General features: G+C 36.7%; 1 protein-coding gene across 10 annotated transcripts in view; it reads right to left on the bottom strand.

Moving 5' to 3' along the window:
- MYO9A (myosin IXA) overlaps positions 1–15,064 on the bottom strand; it is a 217,363-nt gene that overhangs the window by 17,376 nt on the left and 184,923 nt on the right. For 9 of the 10 annotated variants that reach the window (XM_074233066.1, XM_074233060.1, XM_074233061.1 and 6 more), the window contains 7 exons: positions 13,912–14,023; positions 12,325–12,386; positions 9,787–9,979; positions 8,857–8,985; positions 7,439–7,544; positions 4,217–4,348; positions 3,419–3,539 (listed from right to left, as the gene is read on the bottom strand). In XM_074233066.1, the coding sequence (XP_074089167.1) occupies positions 3,419–3,539; positions 4,217–4,348; positions 7,439–7,544; positions 8,857–8,985; positions 9,787–9,979; positions 12,325–12,386; positions 13,912–14,023 (855 nt within the window). Of the gene's footprint in view, positions 1–3,418; positions 3,540–4,216; positions 4,349–7,438; positions 7,545–8,856; positions 8,986–9,786; positions 9,980–12,324; positions 12,387–13,911; positions 14,024–15,064 lie in introns of those variants that run through there. The other variant, XM_074233069.1, reaches the window with a different exon arrangement.

The following is a 15,064-nucleotide window of genomic DNA, read 5'->3' as shown; positions in this document are numbered from 1 at the left end:
CAGTTGGAGTGAGGATGGGGGCTAAGGTTGGGGCCAAGGGCTGCACACAAGATGTGGACAATCATGAATGAAGACCAAGCAGGACAGCTCCTGGATGAGTGACATGCAAGGATGTAATGTGGCCGTGATACACTACAACATGTTTCATACATACCAGGAGTGGACTGCGGGTTATGCTCATAAATCTAACTGCAATGAGTACAGGTTTCTGGATTAGAAAGGACATGAAAAGGAAAGGAGAAGGTTAGAGTACATGTAATTCCCCCTCGAAGAGAATGTTTAGTCTTTGAATGTCATGGATCCATCACAGCTTTGCAGTATCAGCAATTAAGCACAGCTGGGCCAGATGGTCTGCAAAGTGATCAATACATTGGAAAGGTGTCTGCCTTGTACACTTGCTCTGTTCTAGCTGGGACTCAAAGCAGTGCTCTTGAAAAGAAGAGCAGGTTTCATAAATCGCTTCATTTTTTCTTTCTCTTTTTTTACCTTAATAAATATTTTTTAAATTTGTTTTTCTAACTACATACAAGGGTAGTTTTTACCAATCTTTTTCTGTGCAAGGTTTCACAATTTTTCTCCCCCCTCCCCGCAATAGAAAGCAATTTGATGCAAGCTAAACTATGTAACCATGCTAAACACAGATCAACATTGAATGTGTTGTGACAAAAATGGAAGAAAGCATTAGAGATAACAAAATGACATAATACATAAGACAACTTTTAAAAATTGAAGATGATAAGCTTTGGTCTTCATTTCTCTGGATATGGATGGTATTTTCCATCACAAGTCCTTTAAAATTGTCTCTTTATTGCCCTGCTGAATTGAACGATTCCATCAGGGTTGATCATCACCCCATGTTGTTGTTAGTGTGTATAATATTCTTTTGGTACTGCTCATCTCATTCAGCATCAATTCATGCAAGCCTTTCCAGAAATCCCATCCCTCCTGATTTCTTATAGAAAAAGTGTTCCATCACATACATACATCACAATTTGTTCAGTCATTTCTCAATTGATGGGCATCCCCTCAATTGCCAAATCTTTGCCACTACAAAAAGAATTGCTATGAATATTTTAGTACATGTGAGACTTTTACCCTTTTTAATCTCTTCAGGATACACATCCAATAGTTGTGTTGCTGGATCAAAGGGGATATACATTTTTATTGTCCTTTGGGCATGATTCCAAATTGCTCTCCAGAAAGGGTGGACCAGTTCACAACTCAACCAACAATGCTTTGGGGTCTCAGATCTCCCACATCCCCTCCAACACTAATCATTATCCTTTCTAATCATATTGGCCAAACCTGAGAGGTGTGAGGTGGTACCCAGACATGGTTTAATTTGCATTTCTCTAATCAATAATGACTTAAGAGTAATTTTTCATATGACTATCTATAGATAGCTTTGATTTCTTTGACTGAGATTTGTCTTTCCATATTCTTTGACCATTTATCAAGTAGGGAAATGATTTTATTTTTACAAATTTGACTCAGTTCTCTAAATATTTTAGAAATGAATACTTGGTCAAAAACACTTGTTATAAAAACTGTTTTCCAATTTACTACATTCCTTTTAATTGTGTTTGTAGTGATTTTGTTTGTCCGAAAACTTTTTAACTTAATGTAATTAAAATTATCCAGTTAGTCTTTTATAATGTTTTCTATTTCTTTTTTAGTCATAAACTGCTCCCCCTTTCCATAGATCTGACAGGTAACCTTGTTCTCCTAATTGGCTTATATTTTCTTTTATATCTAAATCTTGCAACCATTTTGACCTAATAGGGTGTGAGATGTTAGTCTATGCCTAGCTTCTGCCATACTATCTTCCAGTTTTATCAGTAGTTTTTAATGAAGCTGTACTCTATCAAACAGTAGATTAACTATAAACACTTACTGCTGTCACTTTTGCACCTAAACTACCACTGTGATTCACCACTCAATATTTTAGCCAGTACCAGTTTTGATGATTGATGCTTTATAACAGGGCTATCCAAAATGTGGCCCACAGTGCATTTTTATGCAGACCCTGTATGATTACTAAATACCATGGTAAAGGAAGCCAAGCTGCCACAGAGCTCTCATTAAAATGGCAAATCAAAATATTTTGTCTATGTTTCAATAAAAAAAATTTTAAAAGTAAGGTTGGAAAGACTTGTTTTATACTAAAATTTTAGATCTGGTATGGCTAGGCTGCCTTCCTTTGTATTTTTTTTCAATATTCCCATGATACACTTGACCTTTAGTTCTGAATGAATTTAATTACTATTTTTTTCTAGCTCACTAAAGTAATTTTTTTTAAGTTTGATTGGGATGGTACTAAATAAGTAGTTTAATTTAGGTAGACTTGTCATTTTCATTATATTAGCTCAGCCTACACATGAGCAATTGATATTCGTGGCTTCACTTTTTCAATGCAACCTTTGCTCGCTGGCCATGACATACATTTGGATGGTGTCCTGGAATCAGTTAACCATGCCTATGCAGCCCATGCAGACACAATGAATTGAATATGTCCTGAGCACCCAGTGAGAGAGGAACTGGATTTAAGGCAATACCAACTCAAGCAATGACCAAAGCCATGGAAGAGGGGGGGTGATGCTTATTGCCCCCCTTCCACCCCAAAGTGCACTTAGAATGGGGGTTGGAGTGGGGACAAAGTGGATTTACTTGTGACATCAAATACCTTTGGGACCCACACTGTGGGGTGGTAGTATTGGCCTGATCATCATCATGCATAGTTTATTTTGAAGCTGGTTAGACATGCTGAAAAATGGAAGGATATGTGGAAACCCCATGCTCAATACTTCAATTTAGGGGAAGGGCAGTTAATTTTTTAGAGTCTTAGACTCTGGGATTTATTAATGGGTAGGAATGAGGTTTTCTGTGCTTCATTAGATATTCTAGAGGTGGGTGTCTAACAAGAAGTAGCACAAAAAGAAGAAAATAATCTCAGAATACACGATACTATATTCAAAAATTGAAAAAAACAACCACAAAACCAAGTATTGTTTTAGAAGTTACTTTTAAAAATAAAGAGAAATGAACATTAAGTCTTCACTCAATATTTAAGAATCTTGGATAGAACGGCTCAAAGTGACATTTCTGGGATCAGTCCCCAGAAGGAAGTATGGAGAACATACTTTTCCAAAAACAAGAAGAGAACAGCTGATTTTGTAGCCTTCCCCTTTTTATCTCAAGACTTTAACAAACAAGACTGCTGACTATGCAAAGCTACCTCAAGAAAAAAGTTAAGATGTCTTCAAGACTAAGGCATTTATGGAGCTTCCCCCCCCCAAATAATCAAAGTTATTTTAGAACTCACTGAAGACAATTCAGAGAACACCTCTCTGTTTCACTTCAGAGAGAACCCACAATGTATGCATCCATCCCTGAGACTGTGGTGTCTCCTACATCTCACCATTGATCGTAGCAAGGACAGATTAGTCTTGGCCTTGTTCTCAGCAAATTCCAAGCTGTTGATATCTTTAAGACGAGTTTTATATTTATTCATTTGTTCCAAAACAATCATCTCCACACAGCTGGAAAAAGAAAAGATGACAGTGTAACTAAAAGCCTGAGGTCAGCCAGGCTGGAGTGAAGCAGGACTCGGGGCCACTTTTTGGTGGGGTCTAATAAGGAGGAGGCTTGGAGGGAGTGATTCTAGTAATAGTTTCAAGTGAAGAGCAAACTCTTCTAAGTTAAGATTTTAAGGAAGGTTAACATAAGAATTCTCTAGTAGTTCCCTGGAAAAAGTCACAGTGAGGGGGGGGGGCAATCTGAAAAGTTAAGATTATTCTCTCAATTCATCCTTTTCTTGGGCTCTGGGTCAGATCTGAAGTCAAGGGACCTGGAGCAGACTGCTTCAGGGAAGCAGAGGGTGTATAGAACTTGGTAGGAATGAGTTGTCAGGAAGTTATTTGGGAACCATATATAATCCCAAGTGAGAATGAAATTTCAAAAATGGGTATCTTAATAACTCAGTACTCAAGAAAAGAAAATATGGATAAATCAGACTGACTTCCTTCAACTTCCAATAAAAGATAACTCTGTTGGACAAAAACACATTAGTCTAGCCTTTATTTTTTATTTATAAAAGATACTTGGAATACTGAAAATACCCACCATCTATGACCTCAACATTAGATGACTCTAAAGAACTAGGCTATCAAATGTGGTTCCCAGACGTTTTGGAAGTGAACAATATGGCAACTCTTACGTGGTTGTTTTGCCGATATCTCGAATACTCTGCAGGGGGTCCAACGTGTCAGGACCACGGAGAATACAGGGAGCGAACACAATTGCCAAGGCATTAGCGGACATGAGATTGGTTTCTTCACGCTGTGCAATCCTAAAGACCAAAATAGACCATTCAAGAAACCAGAGTAAAAAGGGAATGTCAACCAAGGGAACCTGTTTTACCACCTAGGTACAGAGAGAGAGAGGAGCAATGAGCACAATGAATGCTGGCTGGATTTGGAATGAGGAAGACTTGTGGTCCAGTCCTACCTCTGATAGCTGTGTGATGATGGGCAAGTCACTTAACCACTCTGAGGATGTTTCCTCATCTATAATACTTGTAATACTTTCCACACTTCAGTTTACTCTAAGGCTGAAATTAGATAATGCAAGCAAGTCCTTTATAAACATAAAGTGATTATATAAAGAACTTACTAATACTGTTATAATTGCCAATGTTTAAAACCAGTCTAGAAGTATAAAAGGACATCTGTATTCCTTTCAGCATTGTAGCCTTCTCCTTACTTTGGTCCTTTGACTTTGGAATGAATAGAATTATAAAATTTCAGAATTAGGAAGGGGTCTTAAGATAGGAAAGTGAGGCCCAGAATGGCAGTGATTTATCCTTGGTCACACACACGGCTCTAAATAAGATTCTGGAACGAAAGTCTATCATCTCCCACTCCAGTGCTCTTTTATTTTTGTTTTTTATTCAAATGCACTTTTATTTTTGTGAATAGTATTTTATTTTTTTCAGATCCAAATTTTTCTCCCTTCTTCCCTCTTTCCCCTCCCCAAGAAAACAAGCAATCTGATAAAGATTATACATGAGCAATCATGTCAAACATATTTCCACACTAATCATGCTGTGAAAGAAACAACAAAAGGAAACAAACCTAACATAAACAATAAAACAATAAAAAAGTGAAAATACTATGCTGCGATATTCATTCAGACTCCATAGTTCTTTATCTGGAAGTGGATGGCATTTTCCATCTCAGGTCTTCTTGCCTTAGATCACCGTATTGAGAAGAGCTAAGTCTATATTGTTGATCATCATCACACAGTGTTGTTGTAATATTATAGTGTATAATGTTCTCCTGATTTTGCTCACTTCACTCAGCATCAATTCATGTAAGTCTTTCCAGGTTTTCTGAAATCTACCTGCTCATCATTTCTTCTAGAACAATATTTTTAAAAAATTTGTTTATGTAAGGCAATGGAGTTAAGTGACTTAGCCAAGGTCACATAGCTAGGCAATTATTAAGTGTCTGAGGCTAGATTTGAACTCGGGTCCCTCCTGATTCCAGGGCTGGTGCTCCATCCACTGAGCCACCTAGCTTCCCCCGAACAATAGTATTCTAATTCATTCATATATCACAACTTGTTCAGCCATTTCTCCAACTGATGGACATCTCCTCAATTTCCAATTCTTTACCACCACAAAAAAAGAGCTGCTATGAAATATTTTTGCACATGTGTGTCCTTTTCCTATGATCTCTTTGGCATGCAGACCTAGCATTGATATTGCCCTTTGGCATATTGCTCTCCAGAATGGTTGGATCATATCTTAATCAACATTTATCATTCTCCTTTTCTTTCATATTAGCTACTCTGATAGATGTGGGACACTTCAAAAGTTGTTTTAATTTGCATTCCTTTAATCAAGAGTGGTGTATACCAATTTTTCATATGATTATAAATATCTTAAATTTCTTCATCTGAAAACTGCCTGCTCATATCTTTGGAGAACAACTTTTATTTTTTATAAGTTTGATTCAATTCTCCATAAATTTGATAAATGAGGCTTTCATCAGAAACACTTGCTGTAAAAATTTCTTTCCTTCTAAATCCTGATTACATTGTTCCCCCCCAAACCTTTTAATATAATCAATATTACCCATTTTATATTTCATGATGACCTCTATTGTCTTGTTTGTTCATAAATTCTTTCCTTCTCTGTAGATCCAAGAAGTCAACTATTCCTTGCTCTCCTGATTTGCTCACCCTTTTATTTCTAAATCATGTACCCATTTTGACCTTATTTTGGTATATGGTGTGAAATATTGGTCTATGCTTAGTTTCTGTCATACTATTTTCCAGTTTTTCCAGTCCTTTGTCAGCAAATAATAAAGGTTTTTTTTAGGTTTGTGCAATGCAAATGGGGTTAAGTGGCTTGCCCAAGGCCACACAGCTAGGTAATTATTAAGTGTCTGAGACCAGATTTGAACCCAGGTACTCCTGACTCCAGGGCTGGTGCTTTATCCAGCCCCCAATAATGAGTTCTTCTCCCAGAAGCTGAAGTCTTTAGGTTTATCAAATAGTGGATTACTATAGTCACTTACTACTATTTCTTGAGTATCTAATCCACTCCACTGATCTACCATTCTTTTTCTTAAAATTTTCTTAATTCTGAAGAATGCTGCTTTATTTATAATAGTGTTAAAGGTGGACTAGCCATACCAGATCTCTTTGCATTTTTCCCTCATTAATTCCCTTGATATTCTTGCTCTTTTGTTCTTCCAGTTGGATTGTGTTGTTATTTTTCCTAGCTCTGAAAAACAATTTTTTGGTAGTTTGATTGGTATGGCACTGCTCTGCTCTTTTGACTATTTGGTGTTGCAAGCTTCCTCTTACTGGCATCCCTAAGATTAATAGATTGTTCTGCAAAACAAATTAGATTATACTGCATTCAAGGACAATATTCTTATGGTCAAGTCTCAAGGAGCCAGCTTAAATGTGAACAGTCGTTCACCTTCCTTCAGTTGACTGCTGTCACTTCATGAATTGAGAGGGAGAGATTAGTCCTAGTTATTCCGAGTACATGTTGAAACTAAAATTTCCTTGCCTGTGAGTATGTATGTGAGATATGTCAATGTTATGACATGAGTCCTTCTGACCCCAGAAATTAAATGGGCCAAGTCATTTACACTGGATACCTGGTCAGTCACGGTGGGCTGCTGGGGGGCAACTCTTTTAATGACAGACACTATGAACAGGTCAAGAAAAAATGCCCTTAAGTCACACCTTGTCAAGAGGCTACTGTCCTTGGAGCAGACAGTTCTATCACTAGAGAGAATAAAAGATGCCTTAAGGCAACGGTAGTGGAGTCTCTTTCCTAAAATACTGAAGTGTGACCTCTATACAGCTAAGAACTCAAAGAAAACTCCTAAATCTCTCTTTTCTTCCCAGCCATTATTACCTGACCAGATGGAAGATAAGCCTCTCCAAAGTGCTGAGATGGCTTCGGGAGAGCTGATTGATCACTGAATAGATACCATGGATGGCCTCTCTTCTCTTCTGAAGACCTACAAGAAGCAGTAAATGCGACAGGAATGGGTCCAGCATCTGTTTTTATTTAGCAAATAAGACTAAGGACTGGTGGCTCATTCTTCAACTTACTGAGACTAGTTTTGAATAACACTTAGGGAGATGAGTTCTCAGATCCTTTCTTTAGACCTCTGGCAGATTACAGAGAGGGGACTTTTAAAGTGTCATACATAACATGCCTCTAGGGAGTATCAGAATGCTGCTCCTCCTTGAAAGTCATTTCAAGTACAAAAGATGGACATATTTTGTCAAAGGAGGCTAGCCATTATCAGTCAAGGATAAAGGCAGGAAAGTACCACTCTTTATATATATGAAGTAAATAACAATATACGAACCCAAAGATAATTTAAGGAAACTTTCCTTTAAATATCTTATTTTGTAAATGTGATTTGAAAAGTTCTCTGATGGAACTTAAAATGACTTCCTCTGTTATCAGAAAATAAACGAAGCAAAAATGTTACAAATGAAAATATGCTGCAAATGTGAGAATTACAGTTACAAATAATATCAAAATTTATTGAAACAGGGAAGATGTCATAATGATGAATGTCTAAAAAAATATTCGAGTTGGAGAGAATTTAGCAGTATGCCTTCAGGGCACATGGGGACCCCAGCACAAAAACAGATACTGTCCCTGGCAATACCCTGGCAGGTACATCCCCTTTAGGGGGAAGAAGTAGGAGCTCAATGAAGTATTTTGCCTGTTGCAAATACTGCATTTCAGCTATCCAACTTCCTTTTTTAAAAAGTTCTAAACCCATCAAACAACTTTTTGAGTTTCCCAAGTATAGTTCTATGAGTAAAGAGGTTGTCCTAGTCAGTGGATACAAATATATACCAATAGCAGCAATTTTACTCACAAACAGACCAATTCTCATCTGGAATCTATCCTGTTTAAATTTCAACAGTTTAGATCTTAGCGACTGATAGCTCTTAAGAGAACTGATCATCAAGAATCCAGAAGTAAGAATAAACCCAAAACTGTGTTAGGCTCAAACTAAAATTGTCAGCTCGCCTTATCTACTGTATCATACTGTGACTCATCAGTTCTTGATGATTTGTAATCTACGTCAATACAAGCCATACCCTTCACCCATTTAACCCTTCAAAATTTCTCAAATGAAATCTTTGGACTTTTGTGAGTAGCTCACAAAAATGCACATAAAGGACACAAGTACAGTTATGAATGAAATCTTTGGAATGAAAAAAATCTGAAAATATTAAGATTAAAAAAATCATCCTGGGTATCATTTATCATCACATAATTAATCTTTTGATCTGTGCACTTACCCATAGCTTTCAAAAATTCTTCATAGAGTTCAAAAGTCATGAGAGGATTAGGCAACTCTCTCAGCCACTGTTTGAACACACTGGCAATGACATGAATATCGTAGTCATCGAGATTCACATTGTCAATATCTATTGTAAGAGAAAAGGCCAAGTTATCAATTCTTGGTAGTTCTCATTTTACTAATAAAAAAAAATACAAGCACAAGAGGTTTTCAGCTGTCCCAAGGTTACATTAAAAGTCTAATGCAAGAGTGAAATTGGAAGAGTGAAACTGGAATCATAGACAGATTTTATATTAGCAGCTTAAAATGATATAGTCTTTTAAGTCTCAAAACATATCTGTGATATGTATTATTACATTTAAAAAATTTTTAAATGAGGAAATAAGAATTTCAGAGTAGTCAAGTGACTAGCCTAAGGTCACATGGCTAGCATATACAGTAACCAAGACTTGAATTCAGGTCTTCTTTCTTAAAAGTCCTTTGCTTTTTTTCATTGTACCAGGTTGTTTCTCAACCACCAAAGCTGAAGAGACTTCCTATTTGTATGCTTGTATTCTAAACTTTCAAGGATTTTTATGAAGTGGTTTAAGATGATCCTAATTTTAACCATAATGGCATCTTTTCTTCCCCAGGTTTTTTGCAAGGCAATGGGGTTAAGTGGCTTGCCCAAGGCCACACAGCTAGGTAATTATTAAGTGTCTGAGGCCAGATTTGAATGTGGGTACTCCTGACTCCAGGGCCCAGTGCTCTATCCACTGCACCACCTAGCTGCCCCCATAATGGCATCTTAAAAATTTATTTTTAATCTAAATTTGACTATTATTTTAATTGTATATTATAATAAATACATATGTTTAAATGTAATTTTTTCCCTGGTTGTTTCTTAGCCTCCTTGGCTTTTGTTTGAAAAGTAACCCTTCTATCTTACCTGCATCTAGATCTTGACAAAGTTTCTTGACTTTCAAATTCGATCCAGATTTTCGGTAAATACCCTCTATGTACAGTCCATGCATTTCAATGTAGCTCGTTAGCTTCTCTACCATTAGTGGAACTGTTTGTTCTTCATTGGTTAATCGGAACAGTTCAACCCCAAATTGTCGAGATGAAAGTTCCAGAAAGTTCTTAAATGGAAGAAAGATTTAAAATTTATTTAAGAAAAATATTTAAAATTCATTCCAATTTTTCAAAAGGTGGTATTCTAACAATTTCCTGTTAAGAAGTTCTTTTTCCAGGCTTATGATTGTTGGCAAGGGGGAAATGGATTTTCTGTTAAAAAGCAAGCCACTGAAGAAACAACTGATACCCCCAATTGTCCTACTGGGAATTCCAAAGACCATGACAACTACCTATATAGTCTATTCCCTGTAAGTCTATTACTTATAGAAGTAATTCTATAAGGCTGGGGGCAATACAAGCTTTGTGCATCCTATGTTTTCCCAAATGAATTCCATGCTGTTTCTTTTCTTTAATTCTGTTCACATTTCTTTTTTTCCTCTTGGAAAGCCTTGCCCCTCAACTCCAGGTGACAGCACCTGTCTCCAGCTGATGGCCCTCCTAACTGAACTCTAACTTCCTTCAGAAGCTTTTCCTGCCCTCTTTAGCCAGCAGCAATCTTTGGTTTCTCTGTTTCACTTAGCTATACTTTCACATTCTTCCTTGTGACATCTGCTTTGTGTTAGTCTCATCAGAATAGGGTTAAGATTCGATTCACTTTTCTATCTCCCAGATCCCCTGATACACTGGGCAGAGAAGATAGTCAGTGGCCAGCAAAGGTTAAGTTTGATAAAACCTGGCAGGTACACAGTCCCTGTCATACTACATAGGGGTCTCTAGAAATTATGTCACAAACCATTTGAAGAAAGATAATATCTATCCTAAGATTGTATAATTAAATCACCATTCTTTACTAGGAATGCTGAATGATACTGGCTTAATCTCTCTCTCTGGCTGAAACTGGATTAATTTTAATTGTAATGTATACACATTTGCAGTGTTACGGTCATTTCAGATGGGCTTATCTGAACAACAAGAGACAAGAGCTATGCAACTCCAAAGACTGACTATTGAATTTATTAAATTTCTAATTGGGCTTTTAAGGAAAAAATTGGTTAAAACAATAACATTGTTTGAAATGGAAGACCTCTTAAAATTAAATATATTTTAACTCTCTAAATCAAGGTTTATTCTATTTGGGGAAAGTGTTGCTTGTCTTGATTTCTAAAAACCTAAAAATTGGGTTGTAACATATCTATAGGTAAAACAAACATGATTCATTCAGGATTTGCAGGAATCCAGCATTTTAATTTAAATATTGATATATGCTTACTAAGTTGACAAATAATGATGGGAGATGAGAACATATATTCATTCATTTATTTATTTAATTTTGGTAAGGCAGTGGGATTAAGTGACTTGCCTAAGGTCACACAGCTAGGTAACTATTAAGAGTCTGAGGCCAGATCTGAACTCAGTTCCTCCTGATTCCAGGGTGCTCTATCCACTGAACCACCTAGCTGCCCCGAGATAAGAATATTAATATAAACCGGTAACTTGGAAAATTAAGGAAAATGAGGTTTTCTTTTATCCGAAGACAAATCACACTTATTTTATATTGATAGCTCTCATCTATTTGAAATAATACTTGCTAAACTCTGAACAACACAATGACTAATTTCAATTCCAGAAGGGTCGGGATGAAACATGCTACTCACTCCCAAAAATAAATAAATAAATAAATAAATAAATAAATAAATAAATAAATAAATAAGTAAAATGAGGTACTCAAAGAGTACAGACTCAGGAATATATTTTTACAAAAAGTTTAATGTGAGGAATTTGTTTCACTTAACTATACATGTCTGTAATAGGTTTATTTTATTTTATTTATTTTCCTTGTTTTCTCAAAGGGGGGAAGGAAGAAGTGGAACAGAGAGAATTCAGAACAAAATATAAAAATAAAATTAATACTAGCTAAATATTTCTTTTCATAAAAGTTTATTAATCTAATAACCATCTGAAAGAGGGGCAAAAGACTATTATATACATATATATACACACATATATGTACATATATATACATACATATACATATATCACATAGATATGTGTATATATACACAATCTATGAAATAAACCTCCAGTCTGTTCTAGGCAATAAAGTGCTGGCAGATAACAGTGTGATGATAATGAATTCTGCTACCATTTAGCATATTCCCTCATTTGAGCCACATGCCATTTTCTGAATATTCAGCTTTGATGCTAAGCTCCTATCAGCTAGGAGGCTACCTGAGGGCAAGGAGGGCATCTGTTGAAGCTATCCCTTGCTCAGAACCATACCCAGAATGGCACCATAGCATTTTCTTGGGGGAATCCCTACAAGGGACACTAACTCCCACTACACATAGCTTGGGGAGGGAACAAATGGATCTTTTCTTTATTGATAAAGAGATAAGACATAGCTCCCTACCTTTTTAGAGCACTTGGTTGTAGTTTTTAAATAGCACTTCTTGTGGCAGGCAAACTTGCATACTGAAAAATAATGGCAAGAAGCAGTGTTATGGAAAGCCTGCTCATCTCTAGAAGGTGAGAGCTTTCCTTAGAACTTTTTTTTTGCAAAAATTAGTGATGTTGAAAATATTACATGAAAAATTTTATATATTTACCTGGTTTAATCTACCACAAATTTTAGAACAGGAGTTCTTAACCTGAGGTTTGTTAAATTAAAAAAAAATTAATAAAACTATTTCAATAACTGGCTTCTTTTGTATCTCAGCAATATCTTATTTTATGCATTTAAAACACATTATTCTGAGCATGGTCCAAGGCATAAAAAAAAATTTAAGAATTCCTTATCTGGAACGTTTAGCCTTCCACATAGCAGGTGGGATGCATGTCAGTCTTGATGATGTGATTTGAGAATTTATGACCACTTGCCTAAAACCATTTGCCCACTGTTTTCCCACGGTATTTGACATTCTCAGTGTTGGAATCATTCCCAGGAGGACCCCTGTTGAAAAGCAACTGCTCTTTTGGGAAGGGTAACATATGAAATCATTAACATGCTAACATGGATTAGATCATTTTATAAATCAAAGCAGCATATTTCCTTAAATAAGGCTGGTCGATTCTAATTCAAGCGTACAAGGTCTGGGCAAGAAGGTGGAGGAAGTTAGGAGGAACTGACAGAATGCTAGGAAGACAATAAACTAAAATGCTGTCCATCTAATTTTGTCAAGGACCAGACCACATGGTCGTATTTCAGTGCTTGAACAGCAATGGAAATATAAATTAAGATGATTACATGGTGGTGGCCAATGAACTGTGATTTCTTCTGGATAGAAATGTCACTGATGTAGAATGACAATTTGTCTTTAACTTAACAGCGATGTGTGGGGACATTGAAAGGTTAAAGAATTATCCAGAGTCACACTGCCAAGATATGTTATTAGAGGTAGGACGTGAAACCACATTAGCCATACCTCCTTCTCTTGTCAACATGCTAACTTTTGCTGAGTGGGGACTCTTTCAAGACAAGCTCCTTGCCAGGCTGGGAACCCCAAACCCCTTCGGTATGCTAACCAACCAACAGAAACCCAGGGGAGCATCATGGCAGGTCATGCACCTGGCACAGCCTTATGGTGATAGGCTTGAGGCCTTCGATTCTACCCCAGAACAGGGATAGGTTTCTAATGGTGAAATAACTCAGATATCAGGAACTGTAGGCTCTTTGACCATGAATGAATAATGACACACAAACACAAAATATAAACACAAGGAGTCTATTTTGGGTTGCTCCTTGAGGGATCTTGTGGTGCCCAGTGTTATCATTATATGCCTGATAATACATAGCAGTTCATAATATCTATTGGATTGAGATAGGCTCATCATCAGTCATCAGACTCAGATTACTATATTTCAAAGCTTCTCAGCACATGTGAACCTATCAGTCTCAGGGAACTCAAGAATACCTTCATAAAAGAGGATATATTTGAAATAAGAGTGTCCAAGAACAGAGTAAATACTTGAAAATTCCAAGGAAATAAATGACACTTACATTTGCAAACAGAAGCTCTGTCCATTATCCATATAAGGGAAGAACAGAATTCACAGTAAGTAGGGATCCCATACTGGGTCAATTTAAAGAGGTGTCCATTGTGCTCTTCCACCTGTGACAAAAATGCAATCCTAGTGTCAAATAACGCCACAACCAGTTGGTAGGTGGACACCTTCCTCCATGCTTTACCTTTACATCTCATCTGGTTTCTGTTCCCCTAGGCCAACTAGACATCTCTCAACTGCCAGAGATGTGCCAGCACTCTAGTCACTGGGCCACCTAGCTATCCTGTGCAGTTATCTCATATTAATTCATGATTAGAAAAATTAAAGCGACCATGAGGTTTTACCTTACATCCACTACTCTGTCCAAGTCCACAAAAAAAAAAAAAAGGAAAATGCCACATATTGGAAAAGCTGTAGAAAATAACCATATTAATGCATTTTTAGTAGAACTGTGAACTAGAAAGTAATCTGGAGCTATATTCACAAATTTACTAAAACTGTACATACCTTTTGACCCAGCAATACTATTCTAGGTCTATCCCCCAAAGACAAAAAAAAAGGTATCATATTTACAAATATACTTATAAACACCTCTTTCTGGTGGAAAAGAACTGGAAACTAAGGGGGTACCCATCAACCGGGGAATAGTTGAACAAATTTTGGTACACGATAGTATGAAACATCACTATACCTTAAGGGGAAAAAAAAAGCCACGCAGAATTATTTATATAATAACTCCTCTGTATAAATGACTTTGGAAGATTTAATAATTGAGATTGCCATGGTGTTCAATGAATGCTATACCCCTCCCTCAGAGAGGTACTAGACTGGGGGAAGGGCGCAAAACGAGACATCATTTTTGCCACGACCAATGTGGAGATCTGTTTTATTTGAAGAAGCACATGTGTCAGATGAGGTTTGATTTTTTTACCCTCCCTTCCTTTCCTTGCCCCTCCCATGACAGGTAGGGCAGGGAGCTGAGGCAGAGAAAAATATATGTTATAGAAATTTTAACTCCATTAAAAATGAATTTTTCTAATAGCCAAACATATTAAGGTAGGACCAAGAATAAGTAATTTCATTTTTAAGATTGGGAAGATACCTTGAAACTAGGAGAATCGGCTTTTTCATTTTCATGGGCATCTCAT

Source organism: Macrotis lagotis, chromosome 4, assembly GCF_037893015.1.
Source record: "Macrotis lagotis isolate mMagLag1 chromosome 4, bilby.v1.9.chrom.fasta, whole genome shotgun sequence".
Taxonomy (NCBI): Eukaryota; Metazoa; Chordata; class Mammalia; order Peramelemorphia; family Peramelidae; genus Macrotis; species Macrotis lagotis.
The sequence above is the reverse complement of the archived record's forward strand: the minus strand, read 5'-3'. Positions and strand labels throughout refer to the sequence as shown.